The sequence below is a fragment of the Lactuca serriola genome, chromosome 2 (assembly GCF_051521515.1).
Source record: "Lactuca serriola cultivar US96UC23 chromosome 2, Lser_US96UC23_V15, whole genome shotgun sequence".
NCBI lineage: Eukaryota > Viridiplantae > Streptophyta > Magnoliopsida > Asterales > Asteraceae > Lactuca > Lactuca serriola.
Window position 1 is genome coordinate 167,647,286 of NC_136409.1, and position 26,591 is coordinate 167,673,876.

Sequence of the window (26,591 nt, forward strand, 5' to 3'; positions counted from 1 at the left end):
GTACGCCCAGCGTAGTGGAGGAAAGGAACGCGGAGTTCTTTTGACGTACGCCCAACGTACTGGATGTACGCCCAGCGTACATCTATCATCCAGAAACCCTAAATTTAGGATCAGCCACTATATAAGGAACATGTTGATTCTTACCCTAGCCTCCATAAGCACTCTCTTAACCTCAGAAACCCTAGATAGCCGTCCCACCTCCATTGTTGGGTGTGTTTGGCCTTGGAAAGCTTGTTTTGGCAAAGGAGAGGCTAGAAGAAGGAAGAGGAAAATGTCAAAGAAGGAGTTAAGTGGCTGGAGCTTGTAGATCTGGAAAGACATCATATTCTGAGGCTCTTTTGAGGTAAAAAGTCTCTAGCTTGACAATCATATTCTGTAGATCTATGTGTTGTGAAGTTTTGATATCATTCTTGTCCTAAAAACCTCATTTTGATGCATGATTCGAGTTGGTTGAGATTAGCTGTCCTTTTAGACCTTAAGAGAGGTCTTGAGTAAGAAAAATGAGGTCCCAAGGGCTTTGGTTGTCTCACATGTGTTATGGATAGGTCTTAATGGATTAAGACCTTGGATTAAGAGCTTTATGGACGTCCCAAGTAATAAAGTTTGAGACTTTATGAATCCTAGGCATATTTGGTCTATGGATCTGAAGTTTGGACTTAAGAGCTAAAGCCATTAAGGTCTTATGAGATGTTGTAGTTCAGTGGAGTTACGCCCGGCGTAACCGAGAGTACGCCCAACGTAGTGGGTTTGTGTCCCGATTCCATTTCGCGATCAGCGTTGTACGCCCAGCGTACCAAGGAGGGTACACCTAGCGTACTCCCTCTGTTGGGTTTTCATTTTGGGCTGTTTTTGGGCTATTGGATTTTGGACCATGGATCTAGGCCCATTTGGTTAGGTGGGCCCGATTTAGTAAATTGGGCCAATATTGGGCTTTTCTTCGGACTTTTGGTCTCTGGGACATTAGTGGGCTTGAGAGCTTATCTAGTGATGGGCCTTTCATATTTTGATTGTGGGCCTTGGTCATGGGCCGGATTGAGTTAAGGGTAAATTGGTCAATTTACCCTTGGAAGGATATTGTGCTTGGCTAATAATTGTTTTGCTGCTTCGGATAGTTCAGGATTTTCGGTGAGGTGGTGATTCGGGAATCTGCTTCTTCGGTTCAGAGTTTCGGCAGTTGCGAGGTGAGTTATCCTTACTATATCAATAGGGTCTAAGACACCAAGGCCGACCCTTTTATCGGATTGAGATTCGAGTATCGTTGTTATGTTATTGCTTTGCTATGTTTGCATCCTGGTAGTTAGGATGGTATTATGTTAGAGACCTGGTTAAGGTTGGTATCCTGGTATATAGGATGATGCTATGCTAGTGACCGGTTAGGTCGGTATCCTGGTTAGGAGGATGTTATGTTATGTGATCTGCTAGATTGGTTGATTGAATGTAAATTGTTATATGCTTGAATGTTTATGTGCACATGGTTGTTGGACTGGGGTTGGGTTGAGGTGGGTCCTGCTTTGTGCTGTAGGCCAACATACCAGGACGGACCGGTTATCCCGAAGGCCCAGCGAGCGGTCCGGATAGGCTGTAGGTCCCAAGAGGGCGGACCAGACGTGCCGAGGCTCGGAGAGTGGACCAAGCCGACTGAAGGCCCAGTGCGGGCGGACCAGTCATACTGTAGACTCAAAGAGTGGATCAGGTGGATTGAAGGCCCGATGCGGGCGGACCAATCACACTGCAGACTCGATGGATATGACTAGACTCGGAGGGTGGACCAGGTGGACTGTTGGCCGGTGCGGCGGACCAGTCACACAGTAGACCTGAAGTGCATGACTATTCTGTGTTCTGATATGATATGACATGTTATGCGTGTATGGTATATGTGTGGTTGGTATTTTGGGGGTATCTCACTAAGCTTTCGGGCTTACAGTTGTGGTTTAATGTTTTTCAGGTTCTTCAGGAGACCGTGGCAAGGCCAATGAGTGATCGTACCGCTCCTCATGATTTTTTTTATGATGTGGTTCTGGGAAGACTCTGATAATAATTGTATTGAAAACCTTTTGTAATAACATTATGAAAATGAGTTGCTTTTGAAAATTTAAAATTGGTTGAAATTTTATGGTCGTTACACATATTGATGTATGTGGTCCTTTCATATCCGTCACAAGGGATGCTAATTGCTACTATGTGACATTTATAAATGATTACAGTGGATATGGGTATATATACTTAGTCAAGCATAAATCGATAATTTAATGTTGACATTATAATGTTAGGCCCAACCGAGACTAGATTGTTGTGTTCAATTAGTAGTTGATGACATCATTACAAATAGAGAAATTGAGAAATAGAATCTTGGACCAAGATATTGATTCTAATCCATGGTTCGTGTCCATACGATATTAGGAAGAATGAATGGATAATTGATCACTTATCTTAGGACCAATGTCTGATCTGATTAGAGTATGGCAGTGTCCTTGGAAAGTATACTATACTGGTTATTCAAAATTATACTTGCAATTGTAGTTAATGACTTATCCAAGTGAGAGACTATTGGATTAAGGTGTCTAAGGTGTTAACTATATTGATATAAATTATAGAATAAACGTAAAGTCCTTTTTGGGTTGCCCTCGTAAAAAGGAAATGGTTTGGATTGATAATGAGAGAGAGAGAGGAATAAAATGATTTATCAATATATTAATTTGAAAAAATATTAATTAATTAATAAATAATTAGAATTAATTTTGGGTTAGTTAGAATTAATAAAATATGCAAGGTTACATTGTAATTGTTTATTAGTTAAACAAAGAAGTCAATTCTAGAACTCTCCAACTGATGGGCGATTTTGAGAGGCTTTTGGAAAGGTTCTAGAAGCTCTTGAATCAGATAATGAAACTAGATATGAACTGGATTAAAATATTATTATATTAAATTCAAATCTAGGATTTAAGGGATTATCTGCAACTATATAAAGGGTCCTAACCCTATGCCAAAACCGATCCTTCCTCGTCGTATAGAGAAATTAGTTTTCTCTTTTTCCATTCTCACCTATATTCGATCCTACGGTTTTGGGTGTCATGTACCCATAATTGTTTATGTGAAATTTTTATACACTGATTTTGTAAGTTAAAAACCCCAATACATAACGAACTTCTTCTAGGTCCTAACATATATACATCAAATAGACAAACCAACCTAAACACACAATTGTGTCATATAAGTTTTCATACAAGCTATCATGCTATACATACAATACTAAACATAATATAGTGAGAAAACTCATCTAAGACAAACAAAATAAACTCAACACCAGTCTCTGCAACAAAAAGCTAACACAACCTACATAATACCAATACGAGACCAATTCTTAGTCAATTACTTAAATCCATTACATTTTGACTAGAAATCAAACTGGTCAAAAAGTTGATGGGTTTTCTAGCATTTTATACACACTAGTTATGGCGGCGAAAGTAATAAGAAACCCTATATCTACATTCACCCTAAAGGATCTAGGTTTACTTTATTATAGCAAACTACTTATGAAAAATAATAAAATAATTACTAACATCTTGATGCTCTTGATCTTATTGTTCTTTTAGAATAGTCTTTGACTGAGATCTGGTCACAACCATCTTTACATTGGATAAGGAGGACCTATAGTAGGAATCTCTATAATGTAATTACACCTAGTACTCCAAAATGGCATAACCAAAAATAATATAGGAGGAGGTTTAATTTCACAAACCCTAAGAGGGTTAGAAATCATCCACTAAGAAATGGAAGGGGAGGAGTTTGCGAAAAATCAAGTCAGGGTGCAAGGAGAATGAGAATCCCTAGCACCTTATTTTAGCCTTGGATCCTTGCCTTAGTTTCATCTCACATCCCATGTGGTCTGTAGTGAATTTCAAAATTCACCTACTTTCCCATTTGGGATGAAGTGATTTTCGACTTTTCTCTTATACTTAAGGGTTCTAGAATATTCCAATTAGTTATCATTTAAAAAATTAATATTCAACCATTTTAATTTATTAAATCTATTTAATTAATTTTCAAAATAATTTCCAATTATATTATTAAAATATTATAAATTAACAAAAAAGATATCTCCTTTGTTTATTATGCTTAATCTAGGCTATGAGGGCAACCCAAAATGACAATGTTATTATTAGAAAATAGAAATATTACCAAAAAATAATGACCTTGGACACTATTTTCAACAAAATTCAACGACCAACAGGTAACCGCGTTGTGGACTATATGTCGGTTGCATACCGGACAAGTCATGACAAAACAATCATGAGTCCCATTCAACTTTTGCGTCGTGGCAGATCCCAACATATATATATATCCAACAAATAGGCTAACCAACCCAAACACACAACTATGTCTTATCATTATTCATACAACCTATCACACTAGACATACAATGTCATACATACTGTTTTGAGAAAACTCATCCGAGCTAAATAAAAGAAACTCAACAACAGTCTCTGTAACAAACAACTAGCACAAAGCACCTGATACTTATATGAGATCAATCCTTAGTTAATTACTTAAATCCATTATAGTTTGACCAAAAATCAAACTGGTCAAAAAGTTGACGGTCAATGGGTAAACACGCTGCAAACTAGATGTTGGTCGCATCGTGGATAAGTCATGAGTTATATTTATATCCCGCGTTACGACACATCCCAACATATATCCTTAGCGATGTTGTGGTTTTCGAGGTAGAATCCATATATGAGTTAAGCACTTAATCCCTTCAGATCAATGCTTAAACTCTCAAAATCTCAAGGAAATAAGGTTTTAATGGATAAAGTTTCCAACTTTATCAATTTGCATGTTCTAAAAACCAATATTTCTCATTTTAGGTTAAAAATGAACCAAAAAATGGAATAACTTCTTGTATAGATCAAAAGGAAGGACAATCATGGACTTAATTCATCACAAAGAGTCCATACGATCATACAAAACAAGAAAAGGATCTAGAGTTTTCCAAAATCTTAAGAAACCTTGCCAAAAGGGACCAAAATAGCTAAAATCCTAAATCTAGAATGCATGGCTATAAGGCTTGAACTTAAATACTTTCAGAGCATGGGAAGGGTCATAGAAAGATAGCAACTTCAGGGTTTGCTTCCACTTGACACCAAATACGCAATCAACTTCTTCAAAGGCATACAAAGATCATCCAAAAAGCTAAAACGAATGGAGAAGGAGGAAGTAGGCTAGGGTTTTTGTTATGAGAATGGAGGATAAAGGTAAGATGAAAAGCATAATCATCACATTCCTTAAATAGGGCCCAAAACCCGAGACCTATGATTTTGTGCAATTTCGGCGCTGCAATGCGATTAAGGCAAGGACCGCGCCACAACTTATCAACGTGGCCATCACCACGACATTAAAGATTTGTGTCACGCTCGTGCAAGAACCCTAACTCCACAATTAATTTGAATAATCTTGAAATTAACTCATACGTAAAAGTGGGTGTTACACTTTATGCGAGATTAATGATTTCAATTTCCAATATTGAATTAGGTTCGTAATAAAGTGTAGAAGTAATATCATGGCTACATTGTTCAAATCATAATGATGAAAATCTTCAATCAAGTGAATAAGGAATTTATCAAGCATTAATGAACTTGTAACTTGTTTTATGCTTGGAATTTGTTTCAAATCCATTAGAACTTTGATTATTAGCATTAAATAAATCTATATCAACTGTTAGATTCATATGTTATGGTTTATAATCATTAATGAAGTTTTAACCTTGTTTGGAAATTAATTGAATCCATTATAAGGTTTGAATATGAGCTTTAAGGGTATAAATGACTATTTAAGAATAAATTTGTAAAGCACCCATGGATTAGTTGTTTTTTAAACATATGTGTCTTAATAAGTTTTTAATATGATAAGTAATTAATTTATATCATCACATATGCAAAAGCATGCATAAAAATTCCAGCTAACAACCATTTTTAAGTTTTAAAGCCTGAAAATGAAGTTTCTGAAATGACAATTTTGATCCAGTAGTGTTAACGATGATACAAATGCATAAAAAACATGTGCAATTAAGTTTATAAAGTAGCTTAACCACTTAAAACCTTTAAAAATGATTTTTGAGTCGTTAAAATCAGATTTAATAAAGTAGGTTGTTGTTTTGGCTTTTTTAGTAATCTAACCATTTACATGAGCCATGCGTTATTATTTTGTAAAAATACGAGTTGTGTATTATATTGTCCCTAACATACAAAAACTTTGTAACTTGGCATTGGGACATCGAGAAGGCATCATTTCATTTCCATTGATATCATAGGTACGGGTTATGCATGCCTAAGAGTTATACAACAACAACAACAATGGACCCATGTAATCCCATTGAGATGTGGTAGGAGGAGGTAGATGTTGACAATCATGCCTCACAGATAGAGTGATGACGTCACGTAGATAACCTCTCGCATGAGCCAAAAAACGAGAACCTGTAAAATAGGCAATACAATGCAACGTAAGCAAAGTGGGTGGTAAAAACAAGACACGGTCACAACAAATAGCAGAAAGGGGAGAAAGAAAAGGAGAGGGGATATAAAATATGAAGAAAAAATAGAAAACAAACATATAAGACGAGAAACTGTATTAACAATAATAATAATAATAATAATAATAATAATAATAATAATAATAATAATAATAATATAAATAAATAAATAAATAAATAAAAACCTAAATGGATGTTAGGTTTAGGGTTGTTGACTGTTTGGATAAAACCGAATTATCCAATTGGACAAATTCGATTGGACTATTTGGTTCGGATATTCGGATTTTTGGATTGGTTTTCATCAAAACCGAATTACTATTTTGGATTTCGGATTGGTTTTGGTTTATAAAATATGAACCAAATGGTCCAAAAAAACCGAATAACATTTTATTACTTATTTATTTTTAATATAACTATAACTATTTATTAATTTTATAATTTATTTTTTTAAATAGGTTCGAAAAGTTTCATTTAATAAAAAACACTAATATGCATTTTTGAACTATTAAATATTAAACTATAATATACATTCTTAATAATTGTTTATAAATTTTAAATCACAACAAAATAATCTTTTTTTGCTTCTTTTGTAAAAATTGAATAATATTATAATTATATGTCATTCAAAAATGTTTTGGTTTTTGAAAACCGAACTATAAAAACCGACCTAACCGAATTGTAATTGGATTGGATCAGATCGAATTTGAATTTTATTTGGACTATTCGGATCTATATTTAAAAAACCGAAATCAATTTGGATTTATTTGGATCAGATCGAACCGATCCATCCAAACGAACACTCCTAGCTAGGTTATTCATCTACCTTGATGTTCAGTCACCACACTTTCTATATGATTTAAGAGTTAAAATGAGTCAAATAGGTTGAGGATTCACTTGGACCACTTATGGTTGATTAATATTAACAACCGTAGAATATTTGTTATTTAATAGATGATCTTTGACTCTCCGATCTAAAATTGTGTGTCATCTAAGCAAAGTTAAACACTAACACCAAGTAAACCGAATAAACTTGCAAATATGTTGCGAGATTTGTATACATTTGTAAATGTATAAGATCAATAAATGAATGTTTTATTGCCACATGTCACACTCCCATTCAATTTACCAAATGTCTTTTTGTGGTTATTTTGAATTAATTTTTTCCACATGTCATTTATTAATTTTTCTATCTTATTAAACTAGATGTAAGACTCGTGTATTACACGAGTTTATTAAAAATAAAATTTTAATATCAATATATAAATATGAAATATTTTATAATGTAATACTTTATATAAAGTAGTGTAATCTTTTGAAAATTTGCAAAAGAAACTAAATCCTTTGATGTATTTATGAGAATTTATTACTAAATTAATAGGATGATTTTATTTCCTTATAGAATCCATTACAAATTTATGAAATTTTATTTTAAGAAAATGGAAATCCCTAAAAATAACAAGTGGAAAATAATATTTGTAAAATTCTCACAAAATGACAAATGTCAAAATTAAGAAGAAGATGACATGTGGTAAAAAAACCTTAATTTATTAAAGATGATTAGGTGTAAGACCCGTGTATTACACGAGTTTATTAAAAATAAAATTTTAATATCAATATATAAATATGAAATATTTTATAATGTAATACTTTACATAACATAATGTAATCTTCTGAAAATTTGCAAAAGAAACTAAATCGTTTGAAATATTTATGAGAATTTATTACTAAATTAATAGGATGATTTTATTTCCTTATAGAGCCCATTACAATTTTATTGAATTATATTTTAAGAAAATTGAAATCCTTAAAAAATGACAAGTGGAAAATAAAATTTCTAAAATTCTCACAAAATGACAAGTGTCAAAATGAAGGAGAAAATGACATGTGGCAAAAAAAACCTTCATTTATTAAAGAGGATTTTCAAATTTCAAATTTAGTATATATTTTAAAACATTAAGTTTGTATAAAAACTAAATAAGAAGATAAAGTTGAAACTTTAAAAAGTAAAATGTAGTTTTGAAATCACTATGAAAACCGAAAGGGTGTGAATTGAAAATAAAAACATGAATAAAATATCATAATTTACTAGCTGTAAGATTCGTGTATTACACGAGTTTATTAAAAATAAAATTTTAATATCAATATATAAATATGAAATATTTTATAATGTAATATTTTACATAACATAACATAATTTTCTGAAAATTTGTAAAAGAAACTAAATTGTTTAAAATATTTATAAGAATTTATTACCAAATTAATATGATGGTTTTATTTTCTTATAGAACCCATAACAATTTTATGAAATTATATTTTAAGAAAATTGAAATCCTTAAAAAATGACAAGTGGAAAATAAAATTTCTGAAATTCTTACAAAATGACAAATGTCAAAATAAAGGAGAAGACGACATGTGGCAAAAAAACTTTCATTTATTAAAGAGGATTCCATATAATATTTTAAAGTAATAATTGCAATAAATATACTAATAAATGAATATAAATGACATTAATAAACTTACATTTTAATTTCAAAATTTCCAAGTTAAAGTTCATTAATATCTTTTGTTTATTTATTTAAATTTAAAAGATAAAAAACATTTCAATTATAATAATTTATTATTTTTCTTATTTTCTTATAAATTCAAATATTTTGATATTTATATTTAATTTTTTTTTAAATTAACTCATATAATACATAGGTCTCACAACTAGTAGATATTTAAAATAAAACAATATTTTCTACTTGGATCATAAAAATGCTATATGCTTGTGGATTTACTTGATGTTGATGTATTTTCGTTGTTCACTGGAAAAACGTTGGCGAAAATATGTTAGGGACAACATTTCATTTGACCTATTTGACCTAAATTGTTTCACTGAAATTAATTTACTGTCAGAAAAAAAAAAAAAAAAAAAACCCGCGGATTCACATTTAACATGGCTATTTATTTGTTTTCTTATATTACATATATATTAAATTAATATTAAATATTAATATTAATATTAATATTATTGATATTTTAGTGAGCAACTCTTTTTTTTACGGTATAATGGAACCGGATTGGGTGTTTTAGAATCTGTGTACTCATAATTCCTTTTTTAAAGAAAAAAAAATATATATCTGTCCACGTGTTGCCGAGTATCGGAAAGAATCCCCGGAGCTCCGATCGACGTTCTCTCTTTAGTCTCTAGTCAGATAAAGTCGTGTCTCCGATAGGTAAAACCCACCCTGCCCAACATCTACACTCTCACAAGTCACAATTACTCCCAAGCACTCTCTTTTTGGGGTTTCGTAAATCTCCCAACTTCGCCCTTGGAAAACGACCCACTAATCACGTACTTCCCCCAATCCATTTCTATGCATCTACGCAACCAGACCTCCTACAACACCACCACTACGCGATTTCAAGCTCTAGGGTTTTCATTATCTCTGCTAATGGTCAACCGATGAACTGATTTTTAGCTTAGGTCATTCAATTTTCTATGATGGAAGTTCAAAATTCGGGAGCTGAGAGTCAAAGTCTTGACCGGAGTCAAGCGATTCAGAAAACTGATGGAGGACAGGTGGGTGTCGTTGCAGATGGTGGCGGTGGAGGAGTGAAGGTTGAGGTAGGTAATGCGGTTGGAGGAGCTCAAGTGGCGAAGCGGAAGCGAGGGCGGCCGCCTAGGGCTCAGGCCAACCAGCCGTCTGCTAAGAAGATTAAAGAAGAGGATGAGGATGAAGACGTTTGTTTTATTTGCTTCGATGGTGGGAGTCTCGTGCTGTGCGATCGCCGGTTTGTGCTCATATCTTTTGCTTCATCCATACAGCTGTTATGTTCGTGTTCTTTGGGGATGTGATAAATGTCTGCATTTGTTGAAAGAACTGCATGAGATGATGCGATTAGTACTTTCATTCAAAGAATTAACTTTTGTCAATCGATGATAAGATGAAGATTAGTTATGCTTTATCTGTTGGGTGCAGGGGCTGTCCAAAGGCATACCATCCGGCCTGTATCAAGCGCGATGAAGCATTTTTTCAAACCAAAGCTAAATGGAATTGCGGTATGTTTGCTGTTCATGTTTGTTACACTATTCTCTTTGTAATTCTTTGCATTTCCTTCATTATCAAAAGTTGCCCCCTCTCAATGGTACATCACGTCTTGTAGCTTTAAGGTTATGCTATTGCTAACACCCTTCATCCTAGGGTAGGTGTAACACTGTATTACCACTTATACTTTTAACCAGGATCATTCCTTCCATGTATTTTAATCCCCTGTTGTCATGTAATACTACTAAACATGCAAGAGCACTCTTGTAAATTGCTTAACATATATTATACTGTCCTAAAAAAGGAATGAACTAACTTATGGAATTAACTATTGAGCTGTGGAGAAGGCATACTAATTAAAGCTCATCAAGGCTGACCTAAATTCAATTTCCATTCTCACACGCCTACTTCTGGAGGCTGAAGAGTTTGCCTAAACATGTCATATCTATTGTAATGATTTTCTCCATCAATATTGTTATTCTTTACCATTCAGAATTAGACCTTGTCACCTTGTGCATTAGATTAGTTTTTCTTTTTGTTTTTTTTTCGTACTCTGTGGTTCAATCTTCAATGTGGTATTGGTCTAGCAAACCCAAATTGTGCATCTCTTTTTTTTTTTTTTTGAGACTACCATTATCTGCTTGACATCATGAGATGCAAAAAATCTACACAGCAACAACAATACCTAAAATCCCATAATGAATGAGGTAAGCATATACAAGCAATAAAGCATAAATTAGGTGTATGTATAATAAACCATAAAGCAGGAACTAACAATAAGGCTAAGATAAAAGGGGGTAAATATTCTATGAAAAGCATAACCCTATATGAAAGTACCTATGACATGTACTACTCCACCACCATGATTTTAAACCTCCACAACCTCCTATTGAAGATCATGCCTTTGTAAAGTGCCAATTCCTTTATGTTTAACCCCATGCTATAGCCAGATTCGGTATCATGTCCAACAATGTTCTACTGTATGTCCACAACAACAACAAATGACACAGAGCTCCTAATTTTAATGTAAATGATGCTCTTCCATGAATTAAAATTACATGTTGGGCAAGGTAGATATGAATTAGGTATCAAGGGGTAGATATAATTTAATCATTCAATCTTTATTCTTTTTGGGAGGGGTCTTGCCTTATTCATTAAGCCAAACATGGAAATCGTAACCTTGACCTTTGATCTCTTTGAGACTTTACTTATCCGGCTATTAATTACAGACACTAATTGAGTAGGTTACTAGGTTTCATGATTCATTAATATCTCTGTGTTTATATGACTTTTAGGTTGGCATATCTGTAGCGTATGTGAGAAGACATCATATCATATGTGCTACACGTGTACTTATTCATTGTGCAAAGGGTGCAGTAAAAAGGCTGACTTTATGTGTGTGAGAGGTGATAAAGGCTTTTGTTCAATATGCATGAAAACAATCACGCTCATTGAAAACAGCGCACAAGGGAAGGAAGTAAAGGTATGCAAAATCATACTTTTTCAAGATTCTTGATTTTACATTGAAAATTCAAGATTCTTGCTTATATGTTTTCATCTGCAAGTTTTCCAGGTGGATTTTGATGACAAGACTAGTTGGGAGTATCTTTTCAAGGTATACTGGAACTACTTAAAAGGAAAGCTATCTCTAACTTTTAGTGAGATTATAGCAGCTCAAAGTCCATGGGAAAGATCCGAAACAATCCCTTCAATCGAATCAACTTCACATATCAGTGCCAGTGGTAGAAGAAGCATTACATTAGATACATCTTTTGGAAATCACGAGGCTAATAATATTTCCAAAAGTAGCAAAACATCTGAGCAAACTAATGAACCCACAAAAGAAACTCCATCTGTAATCGAATCCAAAGAGTGGGCAACCAAAGAGTTACTAGATTTTGTTTCACACATGAAAAATGGTGACGTGTCCATGTTATCTCAGTTTGATGTCCAGGCACTTTTGCTAGATTACATAAAAAGAAATAATCTGCGGGACCCACGAAAGAAAACCCAAATCATATGTGATACGAGGTTAAAGAATCTTTTTGGTAAACCACGTGTTGGTCATATTGAAATGTTAAAGCTTCTGGAGTTACATTTTTATATAAAAGAGGATGATAGTTCACAGAAGAATACAATTGAGAATAATACTGTATCTGTAAAACAAGTGGATGCAGATTGCAAGCCTGATAATATGGTGATGGTGAGTAACAAGGAACGTAGAAGTCACAGGAAGGCTGAACAACGTGTAACACAGAATAAATTGGATGAATATGCTTCGATTGATGTGCATAATATGAATCTGATATACTTGAGGCGTAATTTGATGGAGAAAATTTTTGAAGATAGTGAAAAGTTTCATGAAAAGGTTGTTGGATCGATTGTGCAAATTAGGATATCGGGTAGTGATCAGAAGGATGATATGTACAGGCTTGTGCAAGTAGTAGGTAATGCAATGGAATGTTTTTAATTTATCATCATTTGTGGGAATTATTATTATCACCTAAATTTTACAATATTGTATTTATTAGGTACGACTAAGGCGGATGTACCCTATAAAGTTGGTGATAAATTAGTTGATGTTATGCTTGAAGTATCAAATTTAGACAAGAAGGAGACTGTGGCAATTGATACAATTTCAAATCAAGAATTATCCGAGGTGACTAATTAGCACTTCATAATAATTAATAATTAGTTTATTGTTTTTTTTTTCTTTGATAATTAGCGGGGGTTTTTTAGGATGAATGCAGACGGTTGAGAGAGAGTATAAGATGCGGGCTTGTGAGATGTTTTACTGTAGTAAGTTTTTATGCCGATTTTTATTTAAAATTGTGTTTTGTGTATGATGATTATGATGATGACAAGTTTTGTGGTTGTGGTTGTGGTTGTGGTTGTGGTTGTGGTAGGGTGAGATACAAGAAAAGGCAATGGCGCTTCAGTCACTTCTGGTTGATGATGTGAGTTATTTGGTTTCAAGATAAAAATGTGATTTTATAGGTTGTTTATTGCCTATTTATGGTAGAAATGTACATGTTACCATATTTTTATTTGTTGCTTTAATTAATTGGTTTTCTTATTTTGTATAATTTAGAGAATGGAAGCCGAGATGTTGCGGCTTAATCATCTTCGCGATCGAGCAAGTGAAAAACGGCAGAAAAAGGGATATCCTTTGGTCTATTGAATTTTATTTTTGTTTATTTAAATATCACTAAAGGTATTTTTGGTAGATTAATAAAAAAAAAAAGAAAATATGGAATTGAATTATAGGAATGATAATAAAATCCATCAAACATGGAATTTGAAGGATTCCGATGGAACGGAATCTCGAATTCCAATTCCGTTGGAATGCTCAAAAGTGTTGGAATTCCTTGACAAATTCCACTCTTAGAGAATGTCTACAGAAACTCCAACTTCTAAAGACACCTGAGGAGCGTGAACGCAGATTACGTGAAGTCCCAGAGGTTCATACTGATCCAAAAATGAATCCTGATTATGAATCTGATGACACTGAAGAGTATTTCAACAACGAACACGGTTTGTTATTCAACACCTTTCTACAGTTTCACATATTCATTTCCTTCCTACTTTGACTAACAATGTCATCAAAATCTCCAGGAGAACATCAGAAGCCCAAGTTTTCTTGGGTCAGTGGCACAAACACAATCTCTCCTCAAAAGAGAGCCGAAAGTTCAAACGATCAAAATCAACCCAAAGACAACGTTGAGGAGGATTCCATCAAGCCTACAGGGACATCGGAAATGGAAAAAGACATGATGGAATCAAATCCCCCGGTGGAACCACCAAAAGAGGTCAATTGTAACGGTTCAACAATCCCGGAATCCAATCCCGAACCTCATGTGAGCTCATCGCTACCCACCATTGTAGTACCGGAATTCAAGATTGAAACTCCTGCGAGGTCATCGGTACCCACCGTTGTAGTACCGGAATCCAACATTGAAACTCCTGTGAGGTCATCGGTACCCACCATTGTTGTATCGGAATCCAAGATTGAAACTCCTGTGACGTCATCGTTACCCACCATTGTTGTACCGGAATCCAAGATTGAAACTCCTGTGACGTCATCGTTACCCACCATTGCACCGGAATCCAAGATTGAAACTCCTGTGAGGTCATCGGTACCTGCCATTGTAGTACTGGAATCCAAGATTGAAACTCCTGTGAGGTCATCAGTACCCACCATTGTATCGGAATCCAAGATTGAAACTCGTGTGAGCTCATCGCTACCCACTATTGAACCGGAATCAACACCTTCTTCATTTCTGTCCATGTTGGAAATCCCATCTCCCAATGATGACATATGGCACTACCGGGACCCGAGTGGAAACGTCCAAGGCCCGTTTTCTATGGTACAGTTGCATCAATGGAGTATCCGTGGATACTTTCCCAATGATATGAGGGTATGGGCGGGTCGAGAGGCCGATTCTGTACTTCTAAACGATGTATTGCAACAACAGTTTAATAATCCCTACAATGACCCATGGCCCGGCAATGAAAAAGTCAATAATCAAATTGAGGAAGTCAATGTTCCGCAAACTTCATATGCTATGGACTCCGTCAATCTTGAAAAGTTACCCAATTCCGATGATAATAATTACAATTTGAACTGTAACCCCCCAAATATGTCCATTTCGAGTCCAAGCCCAAGCCCAAGCCCAAGCCCGAAGGGGCCCGATACTGATATCAATCAGCATGTTTCTCAAGTTTTTCCTGTTGCAGATGAAGCCCTTGTGGATTTGCAAAGTCAACTGTTGAAGAAGGAAAGTCATGAAAATGAAAAAGACAAACAACAGTCTGCACAACCTTCCGGAAACCCAAACCCAAACCCGACCCCGAACCCGCCTACGTGGAGTACTGCTTTAAGTTTAGTGATTGGTGGGGCCCAATTACCCGAAACGGGTGATGAATGGGGCCGATATCCTCCTAAGCCTGAGGAATGGGGGTCGGCCCGGGTATCGGTTTCTCCTTTAAAGCCTCTAGAAGTATTGGATCATCAAGTCGGTAGTACAAATATGGATCAAATTATGCATCATCATTCATCGCCTCCCCAATCATCACAACCGTATCACGGTTTGCCAGCATGGCATGGACTCGGTGTTGGTGAAACCATTGAGTTTGCCACGTTGGCGGAGGAATCCGTTTCCGATCTTTTGGCGGAAGTTGATGCAATGGAATCCCGGAATGGAGTCCCGTCTCCGACTTCTAGAAGGAATAGTTTTCTTGAAGATTTGTTTAATGGTTCCATGGATGATTTCAGCCCGACTGATCAGGATACAGATATGCATTTACATCGTCAATCACATCACTTCTCATTTGGTCTCGAGACTAAACCCATCGGAGCTGTTGCTATTCCGGCCACAAATTCCGATCATATGGGGTTTAAATGGGCTGAGATGGGCAGTTCTGAGCTCCCACCACCACCGCCTCGCCAAGACATGATCGATTTAAATGATTCCACTAGGGCTGAAACTGACGAGGGAGAAAGAGACGATCTAGTTGAAGAAAAGTCAAGAAACGGTATACTTCCACTGCCACCACCGCCGCCGCCACCACTGTCTCCGCCTCCACCACCGCCGGAATCACGTGGAGGAAGGAAGTCGAAAGGCGTTGTATCAGGTTGGCCGGGTGAACGGATAAAAGCGGTGGCAGCAAGGAAATTTAGTGGGTTTCCGGATGTGGAGGAGGAAGAAGGTGAGTTTATCCAGCCGGATGCACCACCACCACCACCGCCGCCGCCACAGCCACAATCACAACCGCCGCTGCTTCCGCTGCCACTGCCGCTGACGATGGGATTTGATGTCGCGGATTCACGAAGAATGGGGTCAGAAAAGTATACAGGAAGAGCATCTCAGGGAGCCACCAGCGGAAGTAGATCCTCCCATAGCCGGAGTGTGAATGCAGGGCGGGAGTCCTCCTCCCACCACAGGAGGTCTAGTGGGGGGGACAGATATAGCAACAGTACCAGCAACAGTAACAGTATCAGTAAAAGTATCAGTCCAAGAGAGAGGACACATCATGGTGAGGATTCAGGACATGGTAGAAGCAGTAGTAGAGCTTCATGGGGTAGGCAGTCTTCATTCAGTAGTGGCGGCAGCGGCGGCGGTGGTGCTGGTGGTTATTCAAGGGCGCCGCCATCAAAAGGGCAGCGTATATGTAAATTTTATGAGAGTGGGAGGTGCAAGAAGGGATCTTCATGCAGCTATCTACACCAACAAGAGAGGTAATATTTTGGATTTTGGGAGGAGGTGGTAATGATTGAAATGGTGACGTGTTTTTTTGTATAATCAATATATAATGTAGTAGTGATTATGGTGTCTGCTGTCTATATTTTGGGAGTTGTGACTCTTGCCTATGATTCAATTTACTCAAGTTAGTCACTTGTTGTACAACAAATTGAGCCATTGATATCGTTGTTTGATCTCAATGATGCTTTTTGCATTCGATAATATCACCCAAACTATGGACAGGTTTGGGTGGAAGCTTTTCTGTGGTCTTTCTTTTGTGTTGTCTATTTAGATATCAGATATGTGACAAGTTTGATCAATTTACTTAGAATTGGGTTTATATTGTATCTCCTAGATATCAAATATATAAATAGAAAAATGAAACCAGCCAAAAGGATTGAAAGTTGCTTTCAAGTGTTTAGCCAACCTTCTAAGTTCTAAATCCTTGACTTAAAACAGACCGACTAATTTTTTAGAGAAATGTTATCATATTAATTAATATGTAAGCGCAATAAAAACAATAAACAAATTTGATGTTGCAAAGTTGCAAGTGTGAACAGGGACATAAAAGAAAAGAAAAAAGAGGAAGATACTTGAGCAAGAAGTTACTTGAACTGCATTAAAACAAAAGAAAGACTCATGCATTAAAGAGAAATTGAAAACTACTCAAACTTCTAAAACAATAAAATAAAAGACCGACTCCTAATAAAAGGCAACTTTCTGAAAAAACCCCTAGACTTGAATCCGATTAACCCAACAATTACCTCTTTAATCGGATTGGTCATACCACTTGTTCAAAATACTGTCGGTTCGATTAGACCCGCTTCTTTTTCCCATTTAGGATACTTGTTTTTATAGTGACCAAAATCACCACATTTGTAACATCTAACGTGACTTTTATCCCGGACACATTGATTACCACCTCGACTTCTCCCGACCCCCGACCTCTTCCACGGCCACGTTCAAAGTCATCCCGATTTGAACTTCCATTGCCACAATGCTTACAAACATGTGATTTTTCCTCACTAGTCAACAACAACTCACCTTGAGTGTCCTCCACTTTCTCGGTTCCTCTTATACGCTCCTCGTATGCCTTCAATCTACCAGCCGCTTCATCAAATAACATTGAATCCAACTCGAAACATTGCTCTATTGAAGCCACGATTTGAAGAAACGACTTAGGCATCGAATCAAGTAACATTTTCACCAAATCGACTTCTTCAAGCTTGTCACCAAGACTCCTTACTTTTGACGCTAAACCAGATAATTTCGTCACAAAATCATCAACCGTTTCACCCTCCTTCATGTGTAAACTTTCAAGCTCCCTTTTTAAGGTTGCAAGTTGAGCCGTTCTCACCAGGTCCACTCCTAAATACCGTGTTTTTAGCCAATCCCACACTTGCTTTAGGTCGGTGTAACTCGCCATTTGCAACACCATGTCTTCAGGTATCGCTTGAAACAAAAAGGCAAGAGCTTGTTTTGACTTCTTTTGATCCGATGCTTCACCTAACGCATTTGGTTCGACCGTCTCCCATATGTTGTGTGCATCAATAATCGACTTGACTTTGACCGCCCACACCGGATAATTCGTTGGAGTCAGAATCGGAACTTGATATGTCATCGAACCTTCTTCTTTAACCAACGCCGTCCTTTTCTCCTTAACCCCGACCTCTTTAATCAAACTTGTTCCGAGAACACTCTTCCACCGGACAACAAGAGAAGGTCACAACCACCTTTACCGTTTCCCGTCACCCACAAAAACGAACCAAATCAAAGCCACTCATTTTGACGTCTTCCCGTCTGTTTATTCCGCGCCTCCGGTTAGTCTCTTACAAGCCTGATTAAAAGAAACCGAGGTTGCTTATAATCAACCTCGAATCACACCCCCTTCAACGAAACCGCTTTAATACCAAGTGTAAAACCGCTCTGATACCAAGTGTAAGCGCAAAAAAACAATAAACAAATTTGATATTGCAACTTGCAAGTGTGAACTTAAACAGGGACAAAAAAGAAAAGAAAAAAGAGGAAGATACTTGATCACGAAGTTACTGGAATTGCATTGAAACAAAAGAACCACACATGCTCCTACTTATACTAAAGAAATTGAAAACTACTCAAATGCAACTTTCCTAAAAAAAACCCTAAGACTTGAATCCGATTAACCCAACATAACATCCCATTTACTTTTTGGATTGTTTATATTTTAATTGTAGTTAATAGATCAATAAATAATGTTTTTGATTCTCATGACACAAATGGGACGGGAGTTTGAGGGTCAAAAGATATGTTCGTTTACTGATGGTGACATGATGTCTACTATGACAGAATTATCCGATTAAAATCAAGAATTATTTGATTGAAATCAACTCCTAGTGTAATAAGAGCGAAAGAAAAATTAATTGGCCTATTGAGTAAATTAAAAGTTAAGGATGATCTATCATGCACTTGGAACTTTGAAATTGAAAGCAAAATGTAACAAAATAGTTAATTCAAGTGTGGGTACTGGTTAGTATGATCTTCAAAGTTGGAGGACAAAAAGTGCATATTAGGAAATAACAAGGGACTATTAATGTAACTCACTCATTCTCTGATTCTCTCAATTAAAACGGTGGATCACGAGTCTTTGCCGACGAGTTGAAAATCCAGAAAACAAAGAGAAAATCAAACCGATCAGTGCACCAAACTTCCGACCAAATCAGCGGACACACACTCAAGTTTGATAATCTGTTCGAGTTCCGGCGTCAAAATGCCGTCGACGTTAACCCAGACGCAGAGGTATGCCGCCGGAGCTTTATTCGGGTTGGCCCTAAACCAAACGCAGATTCACCAAACCTTTCCGTTAGGGTCCTCCTCCGATGAACTAACCGAAGAACGTGGTAGCAATGCAAGCAGTACCGATTCGGTCAGCGAAGATCCTCAGCTATGGGTCAACGAGTCGTGTGGTCTGCTCCGCCCTATTTTCAGGTTTTAGTCCGACTTATTTTATCAAACATCATTCATACTGCAATTCTAATCGTAGCCACTGCAAAATCTTATCTGCTAATTAAGAGATAACAGTTGTACTATAAGTTCTTGTGATGGCGATTTTGTTACATATAACAAATTTTGTCAACAACAGGTTTCTAGATATCGACAAATCAGCTTGGTATGGCTTAGAGGAAACAGCTGGTTCTTCTCCAAGTCGCCATGTTGGAGCTGTATGTGACTTTATAATACACGAAATACTTTAAACACAATCACCTTAACAACCATACACTTCCCTTACTTATGACAGCCATTATTGATAATTTACAGTTCTTAAGATTACTCGGGGAAGAAGGTAGTGATGTTTCTTCAGAAGTATCAGACCAGGAACTTGCTTTATCCAATGCAGTCGATGCCATGGTGGCAAGTATAGAAATAACTCCCGAGGATTATAAATGGAGAAAAGAGAAGCAACGTGCATATGCAAATGATTGGCAGGAGAAGTTTGCCAGTAGCGATTCAAAATCTGAACTTGAAGACAAGATGAAAACAGAAGTGGAAAAAGATTCCAATTCCCATTTAAAATCTGAACTTGAAAACAAGATGAAAACAGAAGAGGAAAAAGATTGCAATTCCCCTAAAATTGAACAGGAGACTAAAGAAGTGGCTATTGAATCCACCAGTGTCACTGTAGAACAGCCTATTGAAGAGGTGAAGATGCTTGGTTATGGAAGAAAAGTAACAGTCCTATATGAGCTTCTTTCAGCTTGTCTGGCAGATTTACCCGAAGATAATAACAGCAAATCTAAGAGACAGAAAAAAGGTTATGATGCTAGACATCGTGCTGCTTTACGGTTGTTAACAACATGGTTTGACCTCAAATGGATCAAAGTGGTTAGTTAGTTTTTGTTTTCCTAAAATCATTCTTTTGATTTCTGTTCCACATTCCAAGAGGGCGTTTTTGTCACTTCAGGAAGCGATTGAGATTATAGTGGCTTTATCTGCAATGGCTATATTGAAACAAGAAGAAGCAAAGGAAGAGGAGCAAGCACCAAAAAGCATGTGGGCTAAGTGGAGACGTGGAGGTATTATTGGAGCTGCTGCTTTAACTGGTGGAACTTTAATGGCGATTACTGGTGGTATAGTTATAGTTATAACATCCCAAAATTTTTAAATCTTTTAGTAAATTAATGTTTTATCTGTATAATGGAAAATTATATTTTCAACAGGTTTAGCTGCTCCAGCAATTGCTGCAGGATTTAGTGCTATAGCACCAACATTAGGTGCAATTATACCAGTGATTGGAGCTGGTGGTTTTGCTGCTGTTGCTACAGCTGCAGGAAGTGTTGCAGGTTCTGTTGCAGTGGCTGCTTCATTTGGAGGTGGATAAAGAATAAAGATTTATTAGAGTTACAATTTTTTTTTCTTCTGGAAATAATAAGTAAATCTGTAAGTGTGATTGTTACAGCTGCTGGAGCTGGACTTACAGGGACAAAAATGGCTAGAAGGACAGGAAGTATTGATGAATTTGAGTTCAAAACCATAGGGGACAATCATAACCAAGGCGTGAGTTTTTTTGTATTTTTTTTTTATAAATATCTTTTGGGTTTGTGTCATATAATATGTGACCATTAAAGGTTACAATGACCAAATAAATACAAAATCATCAAGTTAAGTGGCAAACTCGCCTTGTTTGAAAGAATGGTCAAAAGGGTAAATGGGTAAAACTATAAGGGTCACATGTGACATAGAGCCTTAGTTTTTAATTCCCTAAAGTATATTGTAACTATATTTTCTCATAAACCTTGTGTTAAGTAACAGAGGTTGGCAGTTGAGATATTGGTGTCAGGATTTGTCTTTGAGGAGCAAGATTTTATAAGGCCTTGGGAAGATCAACTTGATAACATGGAAAGGTATGACGAAGATCAATTTTTTACAAACTTTTTTGGTTTTATTATTCAATAGCATTATTTCTTCAGGTATGCATTGCAATGGGAATCTAAGCATTTGATTGCTGTAAGCACTGCAATTCAGGACTGGCTTTCATCAAGTAATTAATTATTCAACCTTTGAAAATAATTATTAATATAAAAACTAAATAGTTAGCTTATAATTTAATTTTTTGATATGATAATGGAATTGATATGATCCAGGTCTTGCAATGGAGTTGATGAGACAAGGTGCAATGCTGACTGTATTAAGCTCTCTTTTAGCAGCTTTAGCCTGGCCTGCAACTTTACTTTCATTAACCAGTTTTATTGACAGCAAATGGACAATCGCTGTCAACAGGTTTTCTTTTTTATAATTTTATATTATTATTATTATTATTTTTAAATTCCACATTACAAGTTTACAACTTTCAGTTTCCCTTCAGATCTGACAAGGCTGGAAAGCTGCTTGCTGAAGTGTTGATCAAGGGATTGCAAGGCAACAGGTTAGGTTTACTCGATTATAAAATTTATAAACTTGGAATAAAAGATTGTAAATTTGTAATTATAAATTTCAGGCCTGTGACACTAATAGGTTTCTCACTTGGAGCACGTGCTATCTTCAAATGTCTTCAGCATCTAGCAGAAACTGGACATGGTAATTGCTAATTCCATGGAATCAGGTTTCTTGTTTGTACTTTGTAGTGGATTTTTTGGTATTATTAAATATTAATTAAAATTTCCATTTCCAGATGGACTTGTGGAAAGAGTAGTTCTACTTGGTGCACCTGTTTCTATACAAGGTGAAAATTGGGGAGCTGTAAGAAAGGTATATATAATATTATAATATATTGCTGAACTTAAAATATGGAAAATTATATTTAATAAAACTTTTTTTGTTTTTTAGGTAGTGTCTGGGAGATTGATAAATGCTTACTCCACAAACGATTGGATGTTAGGAGTAGCCTTTCGTGCAAGGTATGTATTGTTGAATCTTTCAAATTTATAATATGGAAAATTATTATTACTATCAATAAATATATTTAAAAATACATATCAAACCTGGAATTTAATTATATGGTTAAACAACACTACAGTCTCCTGACACAAGGATTAGCTGGAATTCAGGCTGTGGATATTCCTGGAATTGAGAATGTGAGTTTGGTTAATTTATTAATATTATTTTTGTTTAATGTGGTTTTTATTATAAATATAAAATGGTATTTAATTTTTGTTTTGTGCTGTGTTAACAGGTTGATGTTACAGAACTGATTGATGGGCATTCATCTTATTTATGGGCTACACAGGAGATACTTGATCGTTTGGAATTAGAAACATATTATCCGGTTTTTAAAATAAATCGCAATATAACTTAAGCCGATATTCCTAAATGTACAGTTGGTAGATGTCCACAAACGTTTTAATGTAAAGTATCATTTTTTTTTTGTTGATAGAATGTTTAATTAAATATATACTTTAATGCTTTAAGAGCATTGTAATAAGAATAAAATAATCTCAAGTGTAGATAAGGAATAATCGGAATGAGCAACGCTTGCTAACAAAGGATTGAATTCAACAATTTGTTCCCTATGAACTAATTGGACCGAATATTTTTAAATCCATGGTTATAAATTGGTGAATCATTGTTGAGGAAGTCTGTTTATATTGAAGGTTTTTAAATACACACATAGCAAAATATTTGAAGAAAATACAATACCGAGGTTAAGCCCAATAAGATCAAGAACACACTTGATTTTTCACACCTTTAATCCTATAAAAGTGTAAAAAACCAATTCATCAATCCTCACAAAGAATGCTGTCCCCTAAGAATTTGTGTGTTTTAGGATCACCAACAATTTTTTATGTCATTGGATGATGTCTTTTATAGACAGTAAAACACATGACTCACATGATCGAATCGCTTCAGTTACATAGCATGCATCCGAGAATATTTCCTTTGTACTATCAAATATGAGGATATCACCTTACAGGATCTTATGGAGAAGGCCAATGATGGATCTTTCATTAGATGAAGCTGTTACTTGACTCGTAAGATCTTGAAACTTGCAATAATCATCTGGTTGATCATGAATGAACAAAGATAAGATATGACAATCCGACTTACAAATTGTCACCAACTAGTCTAGAAAGACATTCTTTCTTATGTAATCAAACGAGTTAGAGACTAACAATTTCTAACTTCTTCATCTCTTAACGAAACTCTTATGTGTAGAAATGAAGGCTATGTGTTACTAATGCTAAAATGTATGTTTACATTATTATTCCTCATATTTCAGTTGAAGTGAGTGTCATAAAGTAGTTCCTACGATGAACTTAAAGTTAAAAGTAATGGTTTTGTAAATATAGAGGTGTTTTAGAAGGAGATGACACAAAACATAAGTATGTTGCCATAATCGGTGGCGAAGGTAGAGCAAATACTTTTTTGGTTACGTTTTTAGTTTGTCAAGGATAACTTTCACAAAGTGTTCCAACATGCTTCACTCTAATAACATTTATAACCCAAGTCACTATTACAAGTATTCATAAACCAAGTTTACAAAACTATGAGGGTTACACCTGACTGGAGGTTATATATATATATATATATATATATATATATATATATATATATATATATATATATATATATATATATATATATATATATATATTTGGAAAAAAAAAACCTTAAAAATAAAAAAAAATGCATAAAAAAAATACTTAGAGATCACAAAACTTTTTTTTGAAAAAATCGCAGCTTTTTATACAAAATCGGTGAAATTTTTTTTGAAAAAAAAAAAAAATTTTTACAAAAAAAAAATTGATTTTTTATTTTTTTTAGCGAATTTTAACAAAAGCCTGTGATTTTTTATTAAAAAAATTTGTGATCTCTAAGTGTTTTTTTATGCATTTTTAGGGTTTTTTTTTGTTTTCTATAGAACCTAAACATATATATATATATATATATATATATATATATATATATATATATATATATATATATATATATATATATATATATATATTGTAACATCCGAAATTTCAGGTATTGTATTTATTCACTTTTATTTCGAGTTTTGTGAGAGGACTCGGCGAGTTGGTGCGTAGACTCGCTGAGTAGAGACGCGATTTCTCACCCGGATTAATGACCGGACTCGACGAGTCGCATTGGTGGACTCGGCGAGTCCGCGCTGTTTAATGAAACCCTAATTTCTCGGGTTTGGGGCCTATTTAAAGGGCCTTATGGCCGTCATTTGTGCTCACCAGCCCCCAGAGCGAAACCCTAGTGAGCTTGAGTGTTTGGATTGAGAGAAGGAGCCATTGTTGACCTTGGTGGTGTTGTCTAGCAAGGGAAAGGAAGCTATAGCCAAGAGGAAGCAAGAGGATTAACTTCCTGAAGATCTGAGGTCCAGAACATCACGTTTGAGGTACTGTTTTCGAACCATTTTCTGTTGAGGTGATGTTCATGTTGATTTAGGGCTTATTGAGCCCTTTTGTGACTATATCTAGTGCTCCCATGGTCCCTTAATCGAGCGAGGTTCTGGATCTGGACCCATGGAGGTCCAAAGTGCCTCTTTGTCCAAGCTTTATATGAGTCTATGGAGGTTTTGGTTTGGGATCATTATGTTTGAAGTTAAAACACCATTTATGAGTCAATAGGTGTGATATGAGCCCCAAGACATAGACTTTACGTGATGAATAAGCTTGGAAAGACTAGATCTATGAGTTAGTGGAACAGATCTGACCTTAGAAGGTCGTTTGGGGTTGTGCATGGAATGCACTCGTCGAGTCCATTGGCAGACTCGACGAGTTGGAGCGAGTGGTTCCGTGTTTTCGAACCTGGGGTTGAGGAACCGAGTTGGGTGAGTGACTCGGTGAGTCGGAAGGGGATTCAGAGGAATCGGGTCCCTGAAGGCACTCGGCGAGTCCACGCCAGACTCGGTGAGTTGGGTTGACCGTTGACCGTTGACCAGAGTTGACCGATGTTGACTTGATAGAGTTAGTCAACCCTAGTGTGGAAAGTGTTAATTAGGGATGTATTTGTGTTATAGGAGGACTATAGCTCGGGTGATCGAGCACTAGTGATTTCAGGGATTTACGAGTTACCGAGATACGCGAGGTGAGTCTTTTCACTATACTTTATCTTGAGTAGGTAATTAGAGTTATGTGATACAGTGTTGTTTGTTATGTATGTGTTATGTGTTGCACTGCATTATTCTATGTGATTTATATTGTGCATGCTACAGAGTTAGAACCGGAAGGTTCACAGAGACAGAGCCTGAGGGTTCATAGAGTTGGGTGCACGGACCCAAAGAGTTATAGCCTCGAGTGGCTAATATGTGTTATATATATATATATATATATATATATATATATATATATATGGTATTTTGGGGAACTCACTAAGCTTTGTGTTTACAGTGTTTAGTGTTATTTGTTTCAGGTACTAGTGAGGATCGCGGGAAGGCGTCGGCTTGATCAGTACACACACGGGATTTTTATGTTATGAGATCTTGGGATTTTTATATGTTATGGATTTGAGTTTCAAACAATGATGTTTTTATGAATACTAAATGAATTATGTTTTTATAAAATGTGAAAAATTGTTTTAATTTTTACGGTGTTACAAGTTGGCATCAGAGCCTTGGTTTGAGGGATTCGAGTACACCTTCGGGCGTATTTGAACTCAAACCGAGGATTTGAGAAGTATTTTCAAAAAGAGTAAGAGATTTTTGGAAAACGCAGAGCAGAGTCGTGTGTACGATCAGTCAGCGCCCGAACGGTGATTTCCCAAGATACCTTTATGTTATATGCTTATGATATTGATATGATGTATTCTCGTGCTAGAGTGGGCTAGGTACTCCTATTAGGACTAGAGTGGCCTGATTTGTGATGCCTT

At 35.8% G+C, this 26,591-nt stretch overlaps 3 protein-coding genes across 4 annotated transcripts; 2 read left to right on the forward strand and 1 right to left on the reverse strand.

The window, feature by feature from the left end:
- Positions 1–9,642: 9,642 nt before the first annotated feature.
- LOC145087318 (uncharacterized) lies at positions 9,643–17,068 on the forward strand. Its single transcript, XM_079025257.1, has 10 exons — positions 9,643–10,303; positions 10,492–10,571; positions 11,853–12,040; positions 12,131–13,004; positions 13,089–13,216; positions 13,297–13,356; positions 13,464–13,514; positions 13,649–13,719; positions 13,940–14,091; positions 14,173–17,068. The coding sequence occupies exons 1-10, from the start codon at positions 10,011–10,013 to the stop codon at positions 16,797–16,799; spliced, it is 4,524 nt and encodes a 1,507-aa protein (XP_078881383.1). The 5' UTR covers positions 9,643–10,010; the 3' UTR covers positions 16,800–17,068.
- Positions 17,069–17,613: 545 nt separating this feature from the next.
- On the reverse strand, positions 17,614–18,420 carry LOC145089770 (uncharacterized). Its single transcript, XM_079028166.1, has one exon. The coding sequence runs from the start codon at positions 18,418–18,420 to the stop codon at positions 17,614–17,616; it is 807 nt and encodes a 268-aa protein (XP_078884292.1).
- Positions 18,421–19,419: 999 nt separating this feature from the next.
- On the forward strand, positions 19,420–23,179 carry LOC145087319 (transmembrane and coiled-coil domain-containing protein STS1-like). 2 transcript variants are annotated; one of them, XM_079025258.1, is made up of 15 exons: positions 19,421–19,763; positions 19,918–19,996; positions 20,094–20,657; positions 20,737–20,902; positions 20,993–21,145; positions 21,232–21,329; positions 21,585–21,676; positions 21,743–21,813; positions 21,917–22,052; positions 22,138–22,197; positions 22,270–22,349; positions 22,444–22,520; positions 22,599–22,669; positions 22,789–22,846; positions 22,945–23,179. In XM_079025258.1, the coding sequence occupies exons 1-15, from the start codon at positions 19,546–19,548 to the stop codon at positions 23,065–23,067; spliced, it is 2,046 nt and encodes a 681-aa protein (XP_078881384.1). In that variant the 5' UTR covers positions 19,421–19,545; the 3' UTR covers positions 23,068–23,179. The 2 variants fall into 2 exon arrangements, 1 of the variants encoding a protein (XP_078881384.1); XR_013700771.1 differs by lacking the exons at positions 22,789–22,846; positions 22,945–23,179 and having other exon boundaries at positions 19,420–19,763; positions 22,287–22,349; positions 22,599–22,661.
- Positions 23,180–26,591: the final 3,412 nt, after the last annotated feature.